Here is a 17146-nt window from a genome sequence, read left to right as displayed (position 1 = left end):
AAAAAATACCGGCACAGTTAGATTTGCGCAGCGTACATCTCCGCCCACGTATCGTAAAAGTAAAAATAAGTCAATGGGAACTTTGTCCCGAATAGGAGAAGAGAAAATTCCACTCAGCAGGTACAAAACCAGAAATTAAAGCTCACGGATATTTGAAAAGCCTCAAACCCAACTCCCGAATCTACATTACATCATATGCACTCCATAAGCGAAAAAGCGATAAGCGGCTAAATCATTTTTCAGAAAGGGATCTATTTTGCTTGGATCTATTTTATGACGGCGCAGTGAACCGAAATTTGACACATTTTAATAAAAAACATACTACAACATCGTAAATCTTGCAAAAGCTCTTGGCATGGCGCATGTTAAGAAAATATCACGAAGTTTACGCACTTGTAAGATTATTGCATAGCCACACAGAATGTTTCTGCAAACTAGTTGTTGTTATATATAGCACAAAACTTTGTGTTAAAATGGTATGCGGGTTTCGGGTAATATACATTTCAAAGTTGGGTTGGTGGGAAACAAAATAGATCTCAGAAATTTTATTGAAGAATGCAAGCCAATAGTAAAAAAAAAACAAGCTGCAACCTTCGTCAGAAACTAACCGCAACCATGAACATTTAGGAAGTCCCTGGAATTCAGTTGTTTACCAAAAGAGCCTGGTTCGATATCCAGATCTTTATATTCGAGATCTTCTTCGATGACAATTTGGTGCGAATCAAACACGAAGAAGTTTCTAATTTTCTCTCGAATTTGAGCACTGCGAGTTTTAGATGATGACGCTGCCTCCACAAAAGAACAGTAATGGTTAAAGTAAAAATTGATTTATTTCGGTTATGCGCCCCCAGCTATCGAACCCGTGCAGTTGCATAGTAAATAAATAAATGTGGTATTAATTTAAGACACGCGCTTTTGGGTTGCATTAAATTATTAACACCCACTAAACTGGAAGAAAAACTGAAAAGATCTGATTTTTGTATATAAAATTTTTATATGTAAAAGTTAATATAAAACTACACAACAAAGTGGCCATTAATTGAACTGTCAATAACTGCAACAAATTAATAGAAAGGAAACAAAAAATCACTTATGTTAGAAAAGTGTTGTATACTGGAATAGTCTCTTTGTACACTTATGATTAATGATTTTTCTGTTCACTTCCAATCCATTAGAAACGCAATACGTCGGAAAACAGAATTCTAACATACCGATAGCATTAACAAGAAAGATTGGTATTGTGTGATGGCATTTAAAGTTTTAACCCGACAGATGCCAAACATTATAAAAAAAACTGAAAAAAGTTGAAAGGCTTATTATCCTAGATGCTGAAAATAAATTGTGTTTTTAAAAAAATTAGCCTTCGATATGAGGGAATTTTGTAAGCCAATACTAATTTAAAAGTCCACCACTATTTTTTCTAATAAAAATGTTTCAGCTAAATACCTCACCAAAATCTATGTTTCTCGCTTCAGTTTGAAATGATTTGAAGATCATTAGATACAACTAACAAGATTAAAAATCAGCTTCCGTTGACATAAATTATTACAGTTGAAAAAACGTCCCCGTGAAAATTACTTCTTTTTTGCAAATTGTAGTAAAAATTGGCATGACTTGATAAATTATAATAATTAATGTTAAAATAAAATTTGCATGGAGCACAATTTAGAAGATGCAGAATAATTACCCAAAAAATTCTATTGCTACAGATAAAACCGATTTAAGGAAGCATCATTTAACGTTTTTTTTTTTCATTTTGTTCGGTGATATCAGCGCAACCAGTAGTAGTCTCATTGTGAAAAATAGAAATTAACACAAGAAAAACAGCAGTCTTTTGAACAGCACCACGACAACGCATTGCTCGGACAAAAAGAAAAGAGTTGAAAGAACAGAGCAGTGAATTAAAAAAGTTGTAATGCTCAGTTCTCAGTGCAGTTCAAGACTCGGATATAAACATTTTGAAACGCTTAAATAATTTTCTGAGAATTAAGTTTTTTGAAAAACAAAACTTGCATGCAGTATCCTCCATTATAAAACGAATAATACGTTTTTTTGCTATTCAATAGATTTAACTTGATTGAAGAAGATTAAATATCCTTAAACGCTCAAATTTTGCATCGGAGAGGACAATCAGTTAAATCAGTGTAATTTAGTGTGTTTTCTTCAGCTGATCTAAACGGTTGAAACTTTCTTTAAAAGTTATTCATTTCAGTTGAAACCATTATCAAACCCAACATCCAAAGAATTTCAATCGTAGACTACGCTTCTTCCGAAAATGAGCATAAATTTTGATATATGTACAATATTCGGTCAATCCAAAAATGAAAAAAACTTTTTGCTCACATTTTTAAAACGTAAATCATATCATGGAAGAGCTGCTGTTGACTAAGCTTCGTTTTAGTTTCTGTATAATATCAAAGAATCAAACATACAAGTCGCACCGGTATAAAGTTCCTGGTAAAAGTAATATTAGATAGTTGGAACACAAAAACCGACTAACGTCGGACAAATTTAATTCAGAGGGAGGCTGTAGCAAAGAAAATCTTCTCTCTATGGGCATAAAACCATTCAGCTCGTCAGGAATTTGAACTCGCGACCTCCTGCGTCCCTCGACTGAAGCACTTATGACTCGTCTTTCAGGCCCTTATAATCTCCTCACTTACAATCGCTTTGCTTTTCGCACCGTATAATTAATTTCTCAATAAGAACAATTTAGGTCAATTGAAATATCAAGATCTCAAGCGTGAAAAAGTCACTCAAGAAGTGAGATCGAAATAAGGTCGAGCAAAAGTTTTGCATAAAAGACACACATTTACAATAATTGCTTCACTCTTCGTTCGAAAGCAATTAATACTCTGACTAATAATGAAGCCAACCATCGAAATTGATGTTACCACGCGAAATGTACCATCATACACAAAATAGGACCAAAATGGTGCCAAAATTGAGAGAATAGGAAGAATTGCTAAAAAACTTGCAATGATTGGAAATTGAGCGGCATCCCGAGGAAATTCCGCTCAAAACCCAAATGCTCCAGCGCAAAAAAATATGAACTTTTCAAAACTGCACGTTTCGTATTTATTTATTGGCGTTTTGAAATGTGCCATGAGATAATGTAAATAAGAATTTTGTTGCGTAGAACTTATACAAGAAATATTATGTAGGAAATAGAAACCTCCGGCATTATAAAAAATGGCACTGATTTTTGCCAGTTTAACACTTGAGGGTGCGTACTTCGTCTCTTGTTAGTGTCAAAGTATGCCTCAAAAAGTTTATTTATTGGTTACAAGCTCCACAAAACGGTCCAAATTTAAAAGGAACATTTTGATTGCAGAATCTAGCGCCTCTCATAGGACAGAGTTTAAATACAAACGCTCAACTTCACCCAGGAAACAGATGCATGGTAGTCCACTGCAAATGCTTTTAGTATTTGCATAGTAGAGTTTTTGTGAAGTGGATGTCTACCTTCAGGTAGTCCCTGACTGCTTTCGTCATCGTCGTCGTCGAAGTCCAAGTCCTCCTCCCCGTTGACGTCATCATCATCCCCTCCGCCCTCTTCGCTTTCGCTCTGCAAACATTCAAGCACTATTGATATTAATTAGCCCACCCAGGGAATCATGCGAACTGTAAATGCAATCTTCAGAGATGTTATAAGATTCTGACTAAATGGTATATAAGGATGTATCGTCATGCAAGATTTTCTGGCGGAATCTCACAAGATAGACATTCGTCGTAAAGTAGCTGAACACTTGCCCCATAATAATTATACCATTGATAATGTTACCTCTTGACGTTTTTTTGGATAAACAAAGTGTTACTTTTTTAAAAATTTCTTAAGATAAATATTTGTTCTGCAAGAATCTTACAATATTCTTATAAGACAATTAATTTTGCCAGCTCTGGCTTAAAAATATCAGAACTTGAGGGTACCTTGACAGTATCTCTGAAGCGACTCCAACTGTTCCGCTTTTCGCTGGGCTCCCCTGTCCCCACGCTTGAAGGGGAGGAGGCATCAAGTCCTTTGTCTTTAGATGAAGAGGCAAGATTAGCTTGGGCACCTGTAGGGGTTGCTAAATTGGCTGCTGATGATGACGATGACTCACCACCGCCCGGGGTGGAAGCGGTGCTCAACTTCAACTTACCATTGATACCCCCGCTGCCGCTGTCTTTTGAGCCCGCGTTTTGGGCCACGTTCGGGTTGGGTCCTGAGACTTTGGATACTTTTCGAGGCACTGATGCCTTTCGACCGTTGGATCCACCACCTGAGGCTACAAGAGCGGCTGCCGCAGCTGCTTTCTCTTGCTCCTGCTTCTTACGCTTTGATAACTGTTCCATCTGTTCTTTTGTTTCTTGCTCTTCCTATTACGAAATACTTTGCAGGATTTTCAAAAAATCATTATTAAAAAACTGCAGCTAAAATAAATAAATAGGTAAAAATAGGTAAAACACAAATGTGGTTAGAAATAAAGTCAATTATAAATATTCCGAAAAAAAGTCATGCCTAATTTTTTCATTCAAACAAACTTAAATTTTCTGTGAATTGAATCTTTGGATCAGCTCATTTTCTTTTAAATTCCACACAAATTGAAAATTCGAATAAAAAGACTAAACAAAATAGCATTTCGAAAAAGGTTATATATTAGACCGCGCAACCAAGTGTTCGCGATTCATTTGACAAAAAAGATCTTTAATTCGCACAGTTTATTTCGGCGGCCTTTTGAAACCCATAGGGACTTAATAGGTGATGAAAAAGACTGACCTTTTCTTCCTTCTCAACAGAGTCGCTCTCCTCCTCATAAGACATGGTGACTACAGCCAACATCAGGTTGATCAGGTAGAAGGAGCCGAAGAATACAAGGATTATGAAGAAGGAAATGTGCCAAGGACCAGCCGCACGCAACAGCTAAAAAAACAATCAACCAATCAAACATCTCATCCTGGCTCTAGTGATCGTTAAAGGTATGGAGTGTACCTCACGCGTACGTAATATGCCTCTGGTGGTCGTTAAAGATGTGGCGGGGAGGGGTAGGTGGGGGGATTGATCTGGAACCGCATTTTTGTTATTGAGTTAACTAGGAAGTCACAGACTAATAGCGATCCCAAAATATAACTGTAAGTTTTTCCATGTCAGGTTTGAAATCGATTAAATTTGGACCGAGTCTGAGCTTAGACTTGAAATAGCGCCTAAGAAGGGACTCGAACTTGTGACCGTTGGATTTGATATACTACTTACATAGTCGTAGACATTCTCCCAGAAGTCGAGGGTGATGAGTTGGAAGGAGGTCATCATGGCCCATCCGAAGGTGTCGAAGTTTGTGTAGCCACTGTTGGGATTGTCACCAACCTCTATACACGTGTAGTTCACAGGACACACTCTACAAACGACAGAAGAATTTTTTACTCACGCGTGAGCAAACTGCTTCAGATTTCAAAAAAGGCGTCAAAATGCACTAAATTTTTTCGAACTGTGTACATGCTCACTCCTAATCTGAATTATATAAGATTAAATTATATAAATAGCGTCAAAATTGTCGGGTCGATCGTTAATTTGTAACTGCCCCCTCTCTGAGTTGGCTGATGAGCTTAAATAACTTTTTTCACAGCTTTGAAAATAAATTCTCTTGAAATGGTAAATGGGTTGCCATCAATAGCTCCAGCACGTGTTAGGCAGTACAATTACAAACCACTGTCAGAACAAAAACAGGTATAAGTTTGTTCACACAGTCTAACAAGAACAAAAAAAAATGTTTTCACGAGGAATACGTGCTTTGATGCTGAAGTGAAATCTTTCACTCCAAAAACGTCTCGTGACATGTGAGGCCACATGAGTAAACAATGAAATTTTGCGAGTAATATCTTTACTAACGGTATGTAGTATGAGTAATTTCCACAGAGTTGAGGAGCGTCTATGCTGAATAGGTTGAAGAAGTGAGCTGAAACAAAACCATCGACTCAAAGCTCCAGCTGAAAAACTACAATGACTCCTTACCAAGCCCTAAAATAAATCGATTTCTTTAAAAATAAATAAAAACAAAATTATTTGAATTACTTAACGTCAAAAGAGCTTTCAAGCTCATCAGCTATGATCTAAGCCGCATTTGAAGCAAACTAACTTGAAAGTACCCGCAGTACATCTCTTGAAAAAAATTCCAGCTCCAAATTAAACTTCGGAAGTTCTTCCAACTTGGGAACTTGTTCTAAGTTAAACTTTTAAAATCCTTAGATTTAAAGCTCAATTTTTTCACTTATTGTAAGTTGTAATAATAATAAAGCTAACCCTCGTCATTGACCCAAGTGTCATACTCAGTGTCGTTCATGTCGGAGGGACCATTGAGGACACATTTGTTCCTCAACACCCCCATGTACAGCTGCAGACCCAGAAGGGCAGCCACACAGAGACAGAACAGTGTCAACACCATCACCTCCATCAACATCCGAAGAGATTTCAGAAGCGCGTTCACTATCGTGCGCAGACCTACACACCAAATAAAACATCAAGTCAACCTTTGTGAAAAAATAGAGCAACTATTATAAATTTGGACAAATTTTAGCGTCAATTCTGCCCAACCCCCCCCCCCCCCAACCCGCTTAGCGGGTATATAACTTTTACACTCGGAAGGAGCATTTTTTTAGATTTTGATCAAACTATGTTTCTTATTAAAGGATCATGTTCAATCCATCACAAACCAAATGACTTAGCTATGTCTATTTAGCTATGCTACCTAACATTAACTAATGAAAAAGAAACGAAGCGATTCGTAAAGGAATTTCACATGAACTCCTTTCTTACAATCTTTGCAAATATTCTAAACGTGCTGCTATAAACAGCAACAGAGCTATACCAATTTTAAATCAATTTGGTCCCTAATAGCTACTTTATTTTCGCGTGACGTATTCAAATATGCGATCCGTCATTCTTAATAGAGAAGCTTATTCGCTGAACAAAGCTCCTTATAATCGGTCCGAGACATGGTAGGAGTGGGGGATATGAAAAGAAAGCGCCACCATTGAGCAGTATCTGTCTGATCAAGTTATAACTAAGTATGACTGATTGGATTATAAATAAATAATAATTGTTGTTTGCAGTGGTGCACCCAAAATAGGACTGTGTTTTGGGTACCCTCGTGCAGTCACAACACCCCCCCCCCCTCCCACCTCTCCTCTCCCCTCCCCCTCTCTACCTCTGCATTTGCTTTAGACTACTATTTTGTTGAGCCTGATTGCTCTATTTTGTTTACTTGGGTGGCTTTTGTCGCGTCTACAAAGCACACATTCTATCAAAACTGCAGCCAAGAAGTAAGATTAAAGAAAATCAAATTAGAAAATTGAAATTTTCAATTCCAATTCGGAAGTGTCAATACATGTAATTATAAAGAAAAACTTCACAAGTGAACTGACCTGCTTTTAGGTCTAGGATCATTCGCAACAATCGTCCATAAACTAAAACTTAAGTTTACCGACTTCTACTATAAAACAAGGTTTGAACATACCAGGTTGAAAACGTTTACCAAGGCCCTGGTTCAGTTCAAGAAATTTACTGATTAAAAGTCAAGAAGTTACTTATAGAACGCAGTAATGGATATGTACCTACCTGGTACTACGGAGATGGTTTTCAAGGCACGCAGCACTCTGAAGGTGCGGAGTGATGAGACATTGAAGGACAGATTGGGACCACTACTCGTCTCCTCCATGAAGATTATCACGTACCTAAACACCACATAGACATCATCATAATCACCCCTCGATTAACCCATTATAATCATTATTTCAAAAAAATGAGGGTCGTGTATCTGTGCTCTCGCATAGCTAGGACCAGCCTTCCACTTAGGAAGACAATCAGAAGTTACACATCGCCTTCAGTTATTTCAAAAAATAATAAATAAATAATTTTTGGAAAATATATATACCAACTTTTGTTGTCCCGCTTTTTCACCCCAGTTTCCCAATTTATTTAACTCCCTATCATTTAAACCCGATTTATTCACCCCTCTATCATGTAACCCCTCTAACAAGTGCATCGTTGAGCTTTGATAGTTTTATGGAACTCAGAGGAGAATTTATCGGAAAATGCATCTTTGTACTTCGATAGCATGCATTGAAAAATGGTCACAAAAACAGCAAATGCGGTCAAACTGAACAATTAGCTGAAACTTCCTTTGAAAGCGTTGTCAAAGTCGTCAAAAAAAATTCAAGTAGTTACAGCTATACATTGTTAGATAAAACTTACAAACCTTTTACAAATGCCTTGCTTCACTTGCACAAAAAGCCGGAGAAAATGAATTCACAGAAAATTTAATATTTTTTCCTGAAGAACCAACATTATCAACTAGTACCTAATAACCACATGAGTAATTCATTACTACGTGAAAACACGATTTGTATCTACTACCTGAAAAACGGTGGTTTGCCCATTACACGTATTAAATTATAATATCACAAAAAAATTTTATATTGCACCAACACTTAATTAGACAGCGCATACAAAAGATCATCAAGGTCATTATAGTATTGAAATTTGAGTCTAAATTTAATGTTACCACAAAATTTTGAATTTAAGCAATAATCAAATTTAATCCCTTTTAAGCAAAACTCTGCAAAAATTTGCACAAAAACGTAACTGCCAATATCAAATATATATACGCATAGTTTCTTATTAAAATTTTAACCAGAAAAAAATACATATCAGAGCCAAAATTTCATCCTTCATATAACGTGGTTCTTTTATTTTCAAGGATTTGAAGAAGTCTTTGTGAAAATTGTTCAGCCATTTTTCCGGCCAAAAGTGTTCAACTTGAAAAGACTAGGGGGCACTTATGAAACATGCATGCATTTGAGACATTGAGCAAAAATATTGAATATGTTTCTACTTTTGCATATAACAACTATCTCATTTAGGCAAAAATAGACTTGAAAAGAATTGTCTTTTAGGCATCTTGTTTACTTTAGAGGGGAAACAGCCGCTAAGTTTCATTCTTGTATCAACACACTACGGCTATCGCAATAATTCCTCAATTGACAAGTTGGAAAATAATCCCCAAGTCCAAACTGCGCCAATTTATTGTTTGTTTCCTACGCAACATTATAAACAAAGTGACAAAAAATAAATCGAATACAGCTTCAGCCAACTTCCGTGCAATTAAGCATTCAAAAATAGCTTAAGAATCGGTTAACAGTTCTCATAAAGAAACGTTTTAAATTTGACTATTTTTGGACCTTAAAACACAATATGCTTTCAATCAACGAGCTTAAGTCACGGGTTACAAAAATCATATAAATCTTATGAATATTGAGGAACTAAACATAAGTATGCAGAACTATCTAGTTTAAAGCACAGTTTAAAACTTCATCAATTATGCTTCTTGAGAAAACCAATTGATAGATTCTTTAAAAACACGACATACCTGTATCCAATAAAATGGTCAATAACAGTGCGATCATTATTCTTCATTTCACTAGAATGAACCCTAGAACAGATGAAACGACAGACATTATTTCCAATCTACGGCAATTACACATTTTGTAGTAAAAAGGCAATCTTATCAAGCAAACAACTGATTTCACCGAACAACAAAAATTATTTCCAATTATACTCTACGAGCTCAATTTAGATGCTAAGGTGAAGTCAGAAGTAAACAAAATTGACCTCTGCCCTAAACTTAAATATAAAATGAGAATGCAAATTCAAATAGAGGTCACTCAAGCTGGAAAATCACAAAACTAAGTACCATTCATCAATTCACATATGCGAATATAGAAAAAAATACAGAAAAAAGTAATTTCTTGAATATTAGGTGAAAACTTTAAAAATCAAACACAACCTCGCAGATAAAACTCACTAATACTAAGCACACACGTTTGAGAATTCAGCAGTCAGAACTTCTTGTTAATAAAAAAAATGTACAAGTCGACCACGCAAAACTGAAGGCCTAATTTTTCTCCATAATTTGTTTTTATTTTTTTCAACAATTTGTGATTCCTGGGAAAGGCAATTACTGGGTCCTCTGAGCAATCGGAGTAATTAATAGGTCCAACTGTAAACAAAAATTCAACAGTAAAAAGAAATAATGAAAAACCAAATATATGCAAAACTCTCCAAGTCTTTCTGAAAATGGCGTCATTTTGAATTTTTCATCTATGATTAGCTATCAATTGAAAGCGATTATATTCACATGACAAATTCTTAATAATGGAAGTTTTAATTTGAGAGTGAACGGCAATACAACGAAAAAAAAACAGTCATAACTGAAATCACTAAAATTTTTTTAAAGAAAACTTTAAGTGTCTGGTCATGAAACCACAAGCAATGAACTCTAGACATTGATAAAAACACTTTATTATAATACCTAAATCAGTTAGACTATTAATTACTCGACTATGACAAAACTATAGACAAAAATATATATAGTCGAAACCAAAAAATTTATTAAAATTTTAATACAACAAATAGTTTTAATGTTATGAATGTCATAAACTATAAACGTTCAAACAAACGCTCAAATTACCTTCATTCAAACTTCGTGAGAACTTCAATGCGACTTGTCCGTTTTGTGACTCAGTAACAAAACAACAAAAAAAACAAGAAAACAATTAGTAAAATTTATTTCAATGAAAACTTTTGATGTCAAAGTCGACAAAATCTTCTGTTGTCGTAGACCAACTCGGACAAAAGCATGTATTCACCATTGAAATTTTTTTTAATTTCACACTCTACACTGGATGGTCTTTCTAGTGATAACACTTACAGCTGTCTACGCTAAAAAAGTCGATCGGCCAAAGTTGACCGCACAAAAAATAACCCAGTTGAGCATATAGTTCCTTCCTCTCAAAAATGTGGTAGGAAAAACTAGAACAGAAAAACATACCTTAAGTCTACAATCTGAAAACCTATTCATCCTGAAGAACAAGAAATGCTTAAAATCTGAAGAGCAGTTCGACTATTGAAAACCTGCAAAAATACACGTGCCAAAGCTTTGTACAAGCATTGACTAAATTAACGAGTTAGACAAGTTTCGATAATTGGAGCTTTTTAATTGATCATACGCTAAATCGAAAAAAGAGATTTAGAGAAAAATGATTGAAAAATTCTTCAATTTTCAAAACAATTTTTTTCTTCCTGATTTTTGTCGTGTCAAAGTCAAGTCACAATACTTAAAACTGCCTAAACTTTCTTGGGTGAGAAAATCGTTGAAAAAAAAAACGATCAAATGATATTTCAACGTCCCTAAATTTATTTGCGGAAGTCGAAGCACAAATAACCTTTTATTAAAATTTTATATTTTGTACGATTATGAATTTGCATTGAATTATCAGAGCTGTTAGACATGTGCTACGAGCTACACAGTACACCAAACATAATTTTCAGAGCATTGAATTATAACACCTCCGTTTTTTTAAAGGATACACATCCTGTAAAATTCTTGCCCCATCTCAAGGGTCCCGGCCATATGTAACGTATCTTAAATATTGCAGTTTGTCCCATTTAGCAGTGTAGGGATCGTTTTTTTCCCATGGAAACATCAAGCAGTTTTCCACATATTAATATAGACTTCAATATGCAATCATGTCTTCATGTAAAATGTGTAACGACTCTTTCATTAATTGGAACTATTCAACATTCACTAGGAGGGAATACAGCGCATGAAACAGACCAAAACAGAGGCAAGTTTCAGGGACATGTGAACAAAGTGTGACAGCATGAACAAAAGAGCAACCAGGCGGGTAATAAATCGGATGTCTAGATGAGGGAGCAACAGAACCTCTTCAGGGCATTTATATCTCAGACAATATTTGAGGGAAACATCACAAATTACTACCCAGCTACAATAAGAGGGATATAAAGTCATCTCATTTTGCACAGAACACACCTCATCTTTACAAGCTTTTAGTTTGAAAAAATGCAGCAGACAATCTTCATTTTCTACTTCAAACAAGTGCCCTAGGGAATTGCAACCCCACTCAGAATCACTCCCATTTTTGCTGCGTATGCACAGGCTTAATTATTCGGAAAGATGTCATAAAACAGCCGCTTTTATGCACTTGGGGAAATTATTCAAAGTTCAGCCGGGAACATCGGTGACTTACTAAATGGTCTAGTATTTGCATAAAAAGCGTTCCAACTTCTATTCAATCGATTGCTTAGAACAAGTTTCAAATTATGGTCAAAAGCTGATAGTCGTTGAGCATATCCTGGCTTTTAAGATTGTGCAGCTACACCAGGAAACTATGCAGGAAATGAAACAAAAAGCAAAATCAATGATGTTCTCTTTTCAACGATCTACTAGCTCTTAATGAAACAATCGTTTAAGTTTAATATGTAGAACAAAACATAGCCGAATGAGTACGAATGAACAGATTATTCCTTTAAAAAATTATTAATCCTAAAATCTAATATGAATCTAAATTTCGAAGTTTATGTAAATAATTAAACTCCATCTTCTCTCAAAAATATTTGCAAGCAACTGTGTTCATCGAAACAAGATCTTTGTATTCTCTTAACTTCATTGAAACAAAGAATGGGTACAAATGTGTGCAACAAAATTCAAGAACACAATATCAAAAGAAAACAACTTCTTTTAAAATAGAGAAATGTTGAAGCATGAATATTGATTTCAAAAAGGGGGCTCTCAAATAAATTTTTACCACAACAATGAAATATTTCACAAATATAGCACCAAAACCTCAATTTTTGGTCACAATACAAACAATTTAGAACAAAAAACAGACAATAAATTAAACTGGGAAAGTCAATTTGATCATTCGCAAAAGTGACGGATTGTCTGCGTTCCGAATTGAAAAACCTATTGTTAAGCTTTTTTTTCTTTATAGTTGTTTGTCTAACCTAAAATAAACTTATTCTCATTTTTTGAGAGCGAGCATTCAATCCTGCATTTCCTAAGTATCTTTAGGGTGTAGTTTACGCTCTGCTCATTAGTTAACTTAAAATTAATAAATTGAATGGAACATCCTCTTTACTCAAAAAACTCCAAAGACTTCGCATTCTTGATAATTTTATTGCCCTCAAAGAATAATGGACAAAAAATAAAAACCAAGGACAACAAATCAAAAGAAAACAAATTTCAAACGTTTGAAAATTGTTGAAGCATATAACAGTGGTTTCTAAAAAGCCCCCATCTGAAAAAGAACTACAACCAGATAAAATAAAGATAAATGTGAAAATAGGTTGTAGTTGAAACCTTGTGCCACAATTTTATGTGCCATTGTAAAAACAAAATTGATCGAAAGACGAATATTTTTGAACAAAAAAATACAGAGAAATATAACTGGAAATGTTTACTTTGGTCAATTATAAAAGTGACTGCTCGATTATCAGTGATATGAAAAAAACATCACATTATAAGCTCTTTTTACTTACGTAACTGCTGTTTAACTTAACAAAAAGCAGCGCACTCTTTAACGTTTCACGTTAATGGTGCCTAAAACATTAACGCATCCACATATTGGAGAGTGAGAGCATCTAATCCTCCTTTTCTTAAGTAACTTTAAGGCGTAGTTTACGCTGTGATGAACATATTAACATATCTCATTGGTGAGAACTATAAACTGCACACAAAACGACATTAAGGATAAGAGTTTGGAAGCCTTGAAAAAAATTTCCAATATTTTACTTCTGGCAGTAGCACACTACATGATCTATCGAGGTGAAGCAGCTGCGACTGAACCAATAATTTTAGAGGTCAGCATGCAAAAGAGATAAGTACTTGGAAGGTTCTGAGCATTTACTGACGTGTGACGTTAAAAATATTATTCAAACAGAACATGTTAAAAAATTCCTCTCGTTTTCTGAACTTTCTTAAAACTTTACTCGGTAAACAAAGGCTTCAACGATCAGAGGATCGGGTCTCTCAGAACACATTAACTATTTATAAATAATCTGTCTTAAATACAGACAGACCTCATGCAGAACTCGACTGGAACCTTCAATGAATTTGATAATTATCAATCTTAGGCCACCTCTTCTGACAACTGCTGGCAATTAAACATCAAAACTACAGCGAGATTCTAAAATTTTGTTGTCGGACCACTTGCATGAGCCTAGAAGAAATATATACAAAGTTGACTGAGAAATTGCAGCGTGTTTATTTAGAAAAAAAGGAGGCTCGGTAACGTGCGTACGCACATAATGTTCCGAACCCGCTCATCCACATTCTTGACTTAATTGGCTACCAAATGATGAAGAGATAGGAAACTTTCATATACAAACATACCGTTCAATAAACAACCAATGGAATACAATAATGCCACGCTAGAGGGCCGATAAAAGTTGTTGATATTGGGACTACTAGAAAGGACTATTTTAAAAATCAAACAACAAACATTATTTACCACCAAAACTCGACGTATATAATAAAAAATCAAAACAAAATCAAACTGTCATCAGATAAAACCTAAACAAAACAATTTAAGCTATACTTCATTAGAAAAGATATGGGATCACTCCTCAATGCGACTGGATAACAGGTCGACAAAAAGAGCAAGGAGGTGCGAAGTTCAAAAATACAATTCTGTTTTTGAAACAAATTAATATCACAAATATCAATATCATTAGATATCAACTGAAATCACTAAAATGTTCATTTACATCTCCATAGGGAGCAACTGAGACATGTCATTACCAGCGTTCAATTGCGCAAAGTTTCAAATTATAAAAATCTCAAACATTTTATGATTTCTCGTAGCAACAGTAGTAACAAAGCCGAGAGGCAAATGTTTGAAGCCAAAACCGTTCGAATGGTTAAATTACAGCTCACTGGAAATGTTTTGTGACCTGTTTTTATAGAGACTGAGCTACAAATCGACCGAAAAACTATTTAAAAAATTGGCGAAGCTCAAAAACCCAAAAAGTTTTTGAAAACAAATGTTTTCAAAAGTAAAATCAGATTTAGGGGTCAACAGAAAGCAATGGATTAAATTGTAACACCTCATTAAGCCAATTGAGCCTGTTAATAATGACATTAAGTCAGAACCCAACAAAAGAAACAAATACAAAACTTCAAACAATTTGACGAATTCACACTGTTCACGGCACTATAATTATCAGCTGTTACCTGCAAGAAGTGTAAATTATCACTTTCTTTTTGTCTTAATATCAACGGGTCTTGCTTATAAAAGGACAACGTAGACGTGACAACAAAAACAAACCCAAAAAATTGAACAGTAAAGAAATCTAAAATCTTATGAAGCAAAATGGTCGAAGCAGTCATTCACAATGTACAACTAAGAGCGAAAAATGTTTGAATTAACAAAATTAATTGAAAATTCTAATTAGATTGAGTCACATGTTGACGAAAATGAAAGGAAAAACGAGACAATTGAAAAATAATTAAAGTTTAATTTGAAAGTCATTAATACAAACAGCTATAAACTGAAATATTCAACAAGTTTAAGTTATACGTCCTGATGAAGCAATTGAGGCCTATCGTTATCCGTGATATGACGTAAAACATCAAAAATAATGAAAAACATAGGCAAAAACAAAAATCCACAAAATTTTGCGAGATAACTGTGTCTCGGCCAAAAAGCATAAAATAATCAACAAAAACAATTAACATATTCAGCTACGCCTTTTTTAACGCTGTAGAAAATCCCGCTATGCTTTCCTGCAATTGGATTTGCCATTAAAGTGACAATTCTGCAAGCAAACAAATTGAACTCCTAAAATATGCAATTATGCTCAAAATGAAAAAAAAAAATTGAAAAAGCGCAGTAGCAAAACGAAGAAACCATTAGTTGAAATTAAAACCGTTATCCAAATTATTTTATGAGTCTCGAGAAATCAGTTTTCATCTTTTGTTTCTGAGACTGTGCCCCATGTTGAGAGAAATAAGATAAAATAGGTTCAAGGTTCAAAAATTCACCGATATTTTCTCAATACAAATATATTCAAAGTCATAACAGACATTAGATAACAACTGAGAAAAATATTTAGGTTCTTTTTTATCTCCTAAAAAGCTAACTGGATTTTTGATTGGAGACACTAAGTAATTGAGCTACAAAAAGTGCAACAAATGAAAGCAAAACTCCAGAAGTCCATAGAATTTTTACTGGAATTTTACTGGTCAGAGCCATAAAAACCATGAGCTTAACTCTGAAACCATAATACAATCTCTTTGGGCCTCGTCAATTGTAATCTCGCTTATTCTATCTGTCATTAATTGAGCCCTGATTTGAAATTGTTGGCAGTAAATTACAAAAAATATTTACATGGCGGAAATATTTTGAAAAAAAGGTTGCGCCCCATTAAAATCTAAAAAATTTTGATCATAAGGATCCATGGTGAGATCAAGATAAGCCCAAATATAGCTGCGCATCTAGCAAAACACCCATTTGTTCAAATGGTTGCAAAAAAGAACAATTTTTAAACAAAATTTTTTAGTTTGTCAAAGATAAATAATGCATTTTGTATAACTATCGAGTTTAAATTTGCAAAAAAATGGCAAACTGATAATTCCAGAAGACTGTTACTAGCTCTTTTCAGAGGTTTAGAAGAATATGCCCGCGGTATTAGGGTGTCCACTTCCAACAAATTTAGAGCAAGTGGGCTAAAATAGCAAATTTGGTCCAATTTTTGACGAAAAAATCTGAATTTTGAAAAGTTTAGCAAAAATTCGAACCAAACAACCCAGATCAAACAATTCAGCAACCCTCCTCTATCTTTAGACATAAAGTCAATAACACTACAGTTAACAACTTTAACATACTTTTAGCAAAATTGACGAAAATTTGGTCAAAAATACCGAATATGTGAATAAAAAGAGCTAAATTACGTCTAAAATTCACAAAACTTTAAACCTCCATATCTCCCTATGAAAATCAAAAATTGAAAAAATCTTTTTAATTGCATATTCTACGCTGGACGGGCTTTCTAATGATACCACTCACAACTCTCTACGATGATTATATCGATCGGCCAAATTGTCTGAACAAAAAAAACCATTTGAATATATTGTTCCTCCCCCACTAAAGTCGGTCGGAACAAAAAACGTTTATTTTATGCTATTTGCAACATTTAGCAGAACTAATAAGCAGCAAAGAAAAAGAGTCTAGTTTTTTAAAGTTTCTGGCTGGAGTATCAACCGCTACGAGTTTGCAGGCTTAGGTTTCTCGTTATCTCGACTGCTTATTTACA

The 17146-nt window shown here is 34.7% G+C and overlaps 1 protein-coding gene across 13 annotated transcripts in view; it reads right to left on the bottom strand.

The window, feature by feature from the left end:
• The window catches only part of LOC142344497 (sodium channel protein 1 brain-like), a 182220-nt gene that overhangs the window by 63972 nt on the left and 101102 nt on the right, over positions 1 to 17146 (bottom strand). For all 13 annotated transcript variants that reach the window (XM_075396185.1, XM_075396182.1, XM_075396186.1 and 10 more), the window contains exons 7-13: positions 7592 to 7707; positions 6278 to 6475; positions 5867 to 5933; positions 5234 to 5375; positions 4760 to 4903; positions 3931 to 4359; positions 3466 to 3568 (exon numbers count right to left, since the gene is read on the bottom strand). In XM_075396185.1, the coding sequence (XP_075252300.1) occupies positions 3466 to 3568; positions 3931 to 4359; positions 4760 to 4903; positions 5234 to 5375; positions 5867 to 5933; positions 6278 to 6475; positions 7592 to 7707 (1199 nt within the window). The remainder of the gene's footprint in view (positions 1 to 3465; positions 3569 to 3930; positions 4360 to 4759; positions 4904 to 5233; positions 5376 to 5866; positions 5934 to 6277; positions 6476 to 7591; positions 7708 to 17146) is intronic.

This window comes from Convolutriloba macropyga, chromosome 8 (genome assembly GCF_964194025.1).
Source record: "Convolutriloba macropyga chromosome 8, txConMacr16.3, whole genome shotgun sequence".
NCBI lineage: Eukaryota > Metazoa > Xenacoelomorpha > Acoela > Convolutidae > Convolutriloba > Convolutriloba macropyga.
Note: the sequence above shows the minus strand (reverse complement) of the source record. Positions and strands in the feature narration are given on the sequence as shown.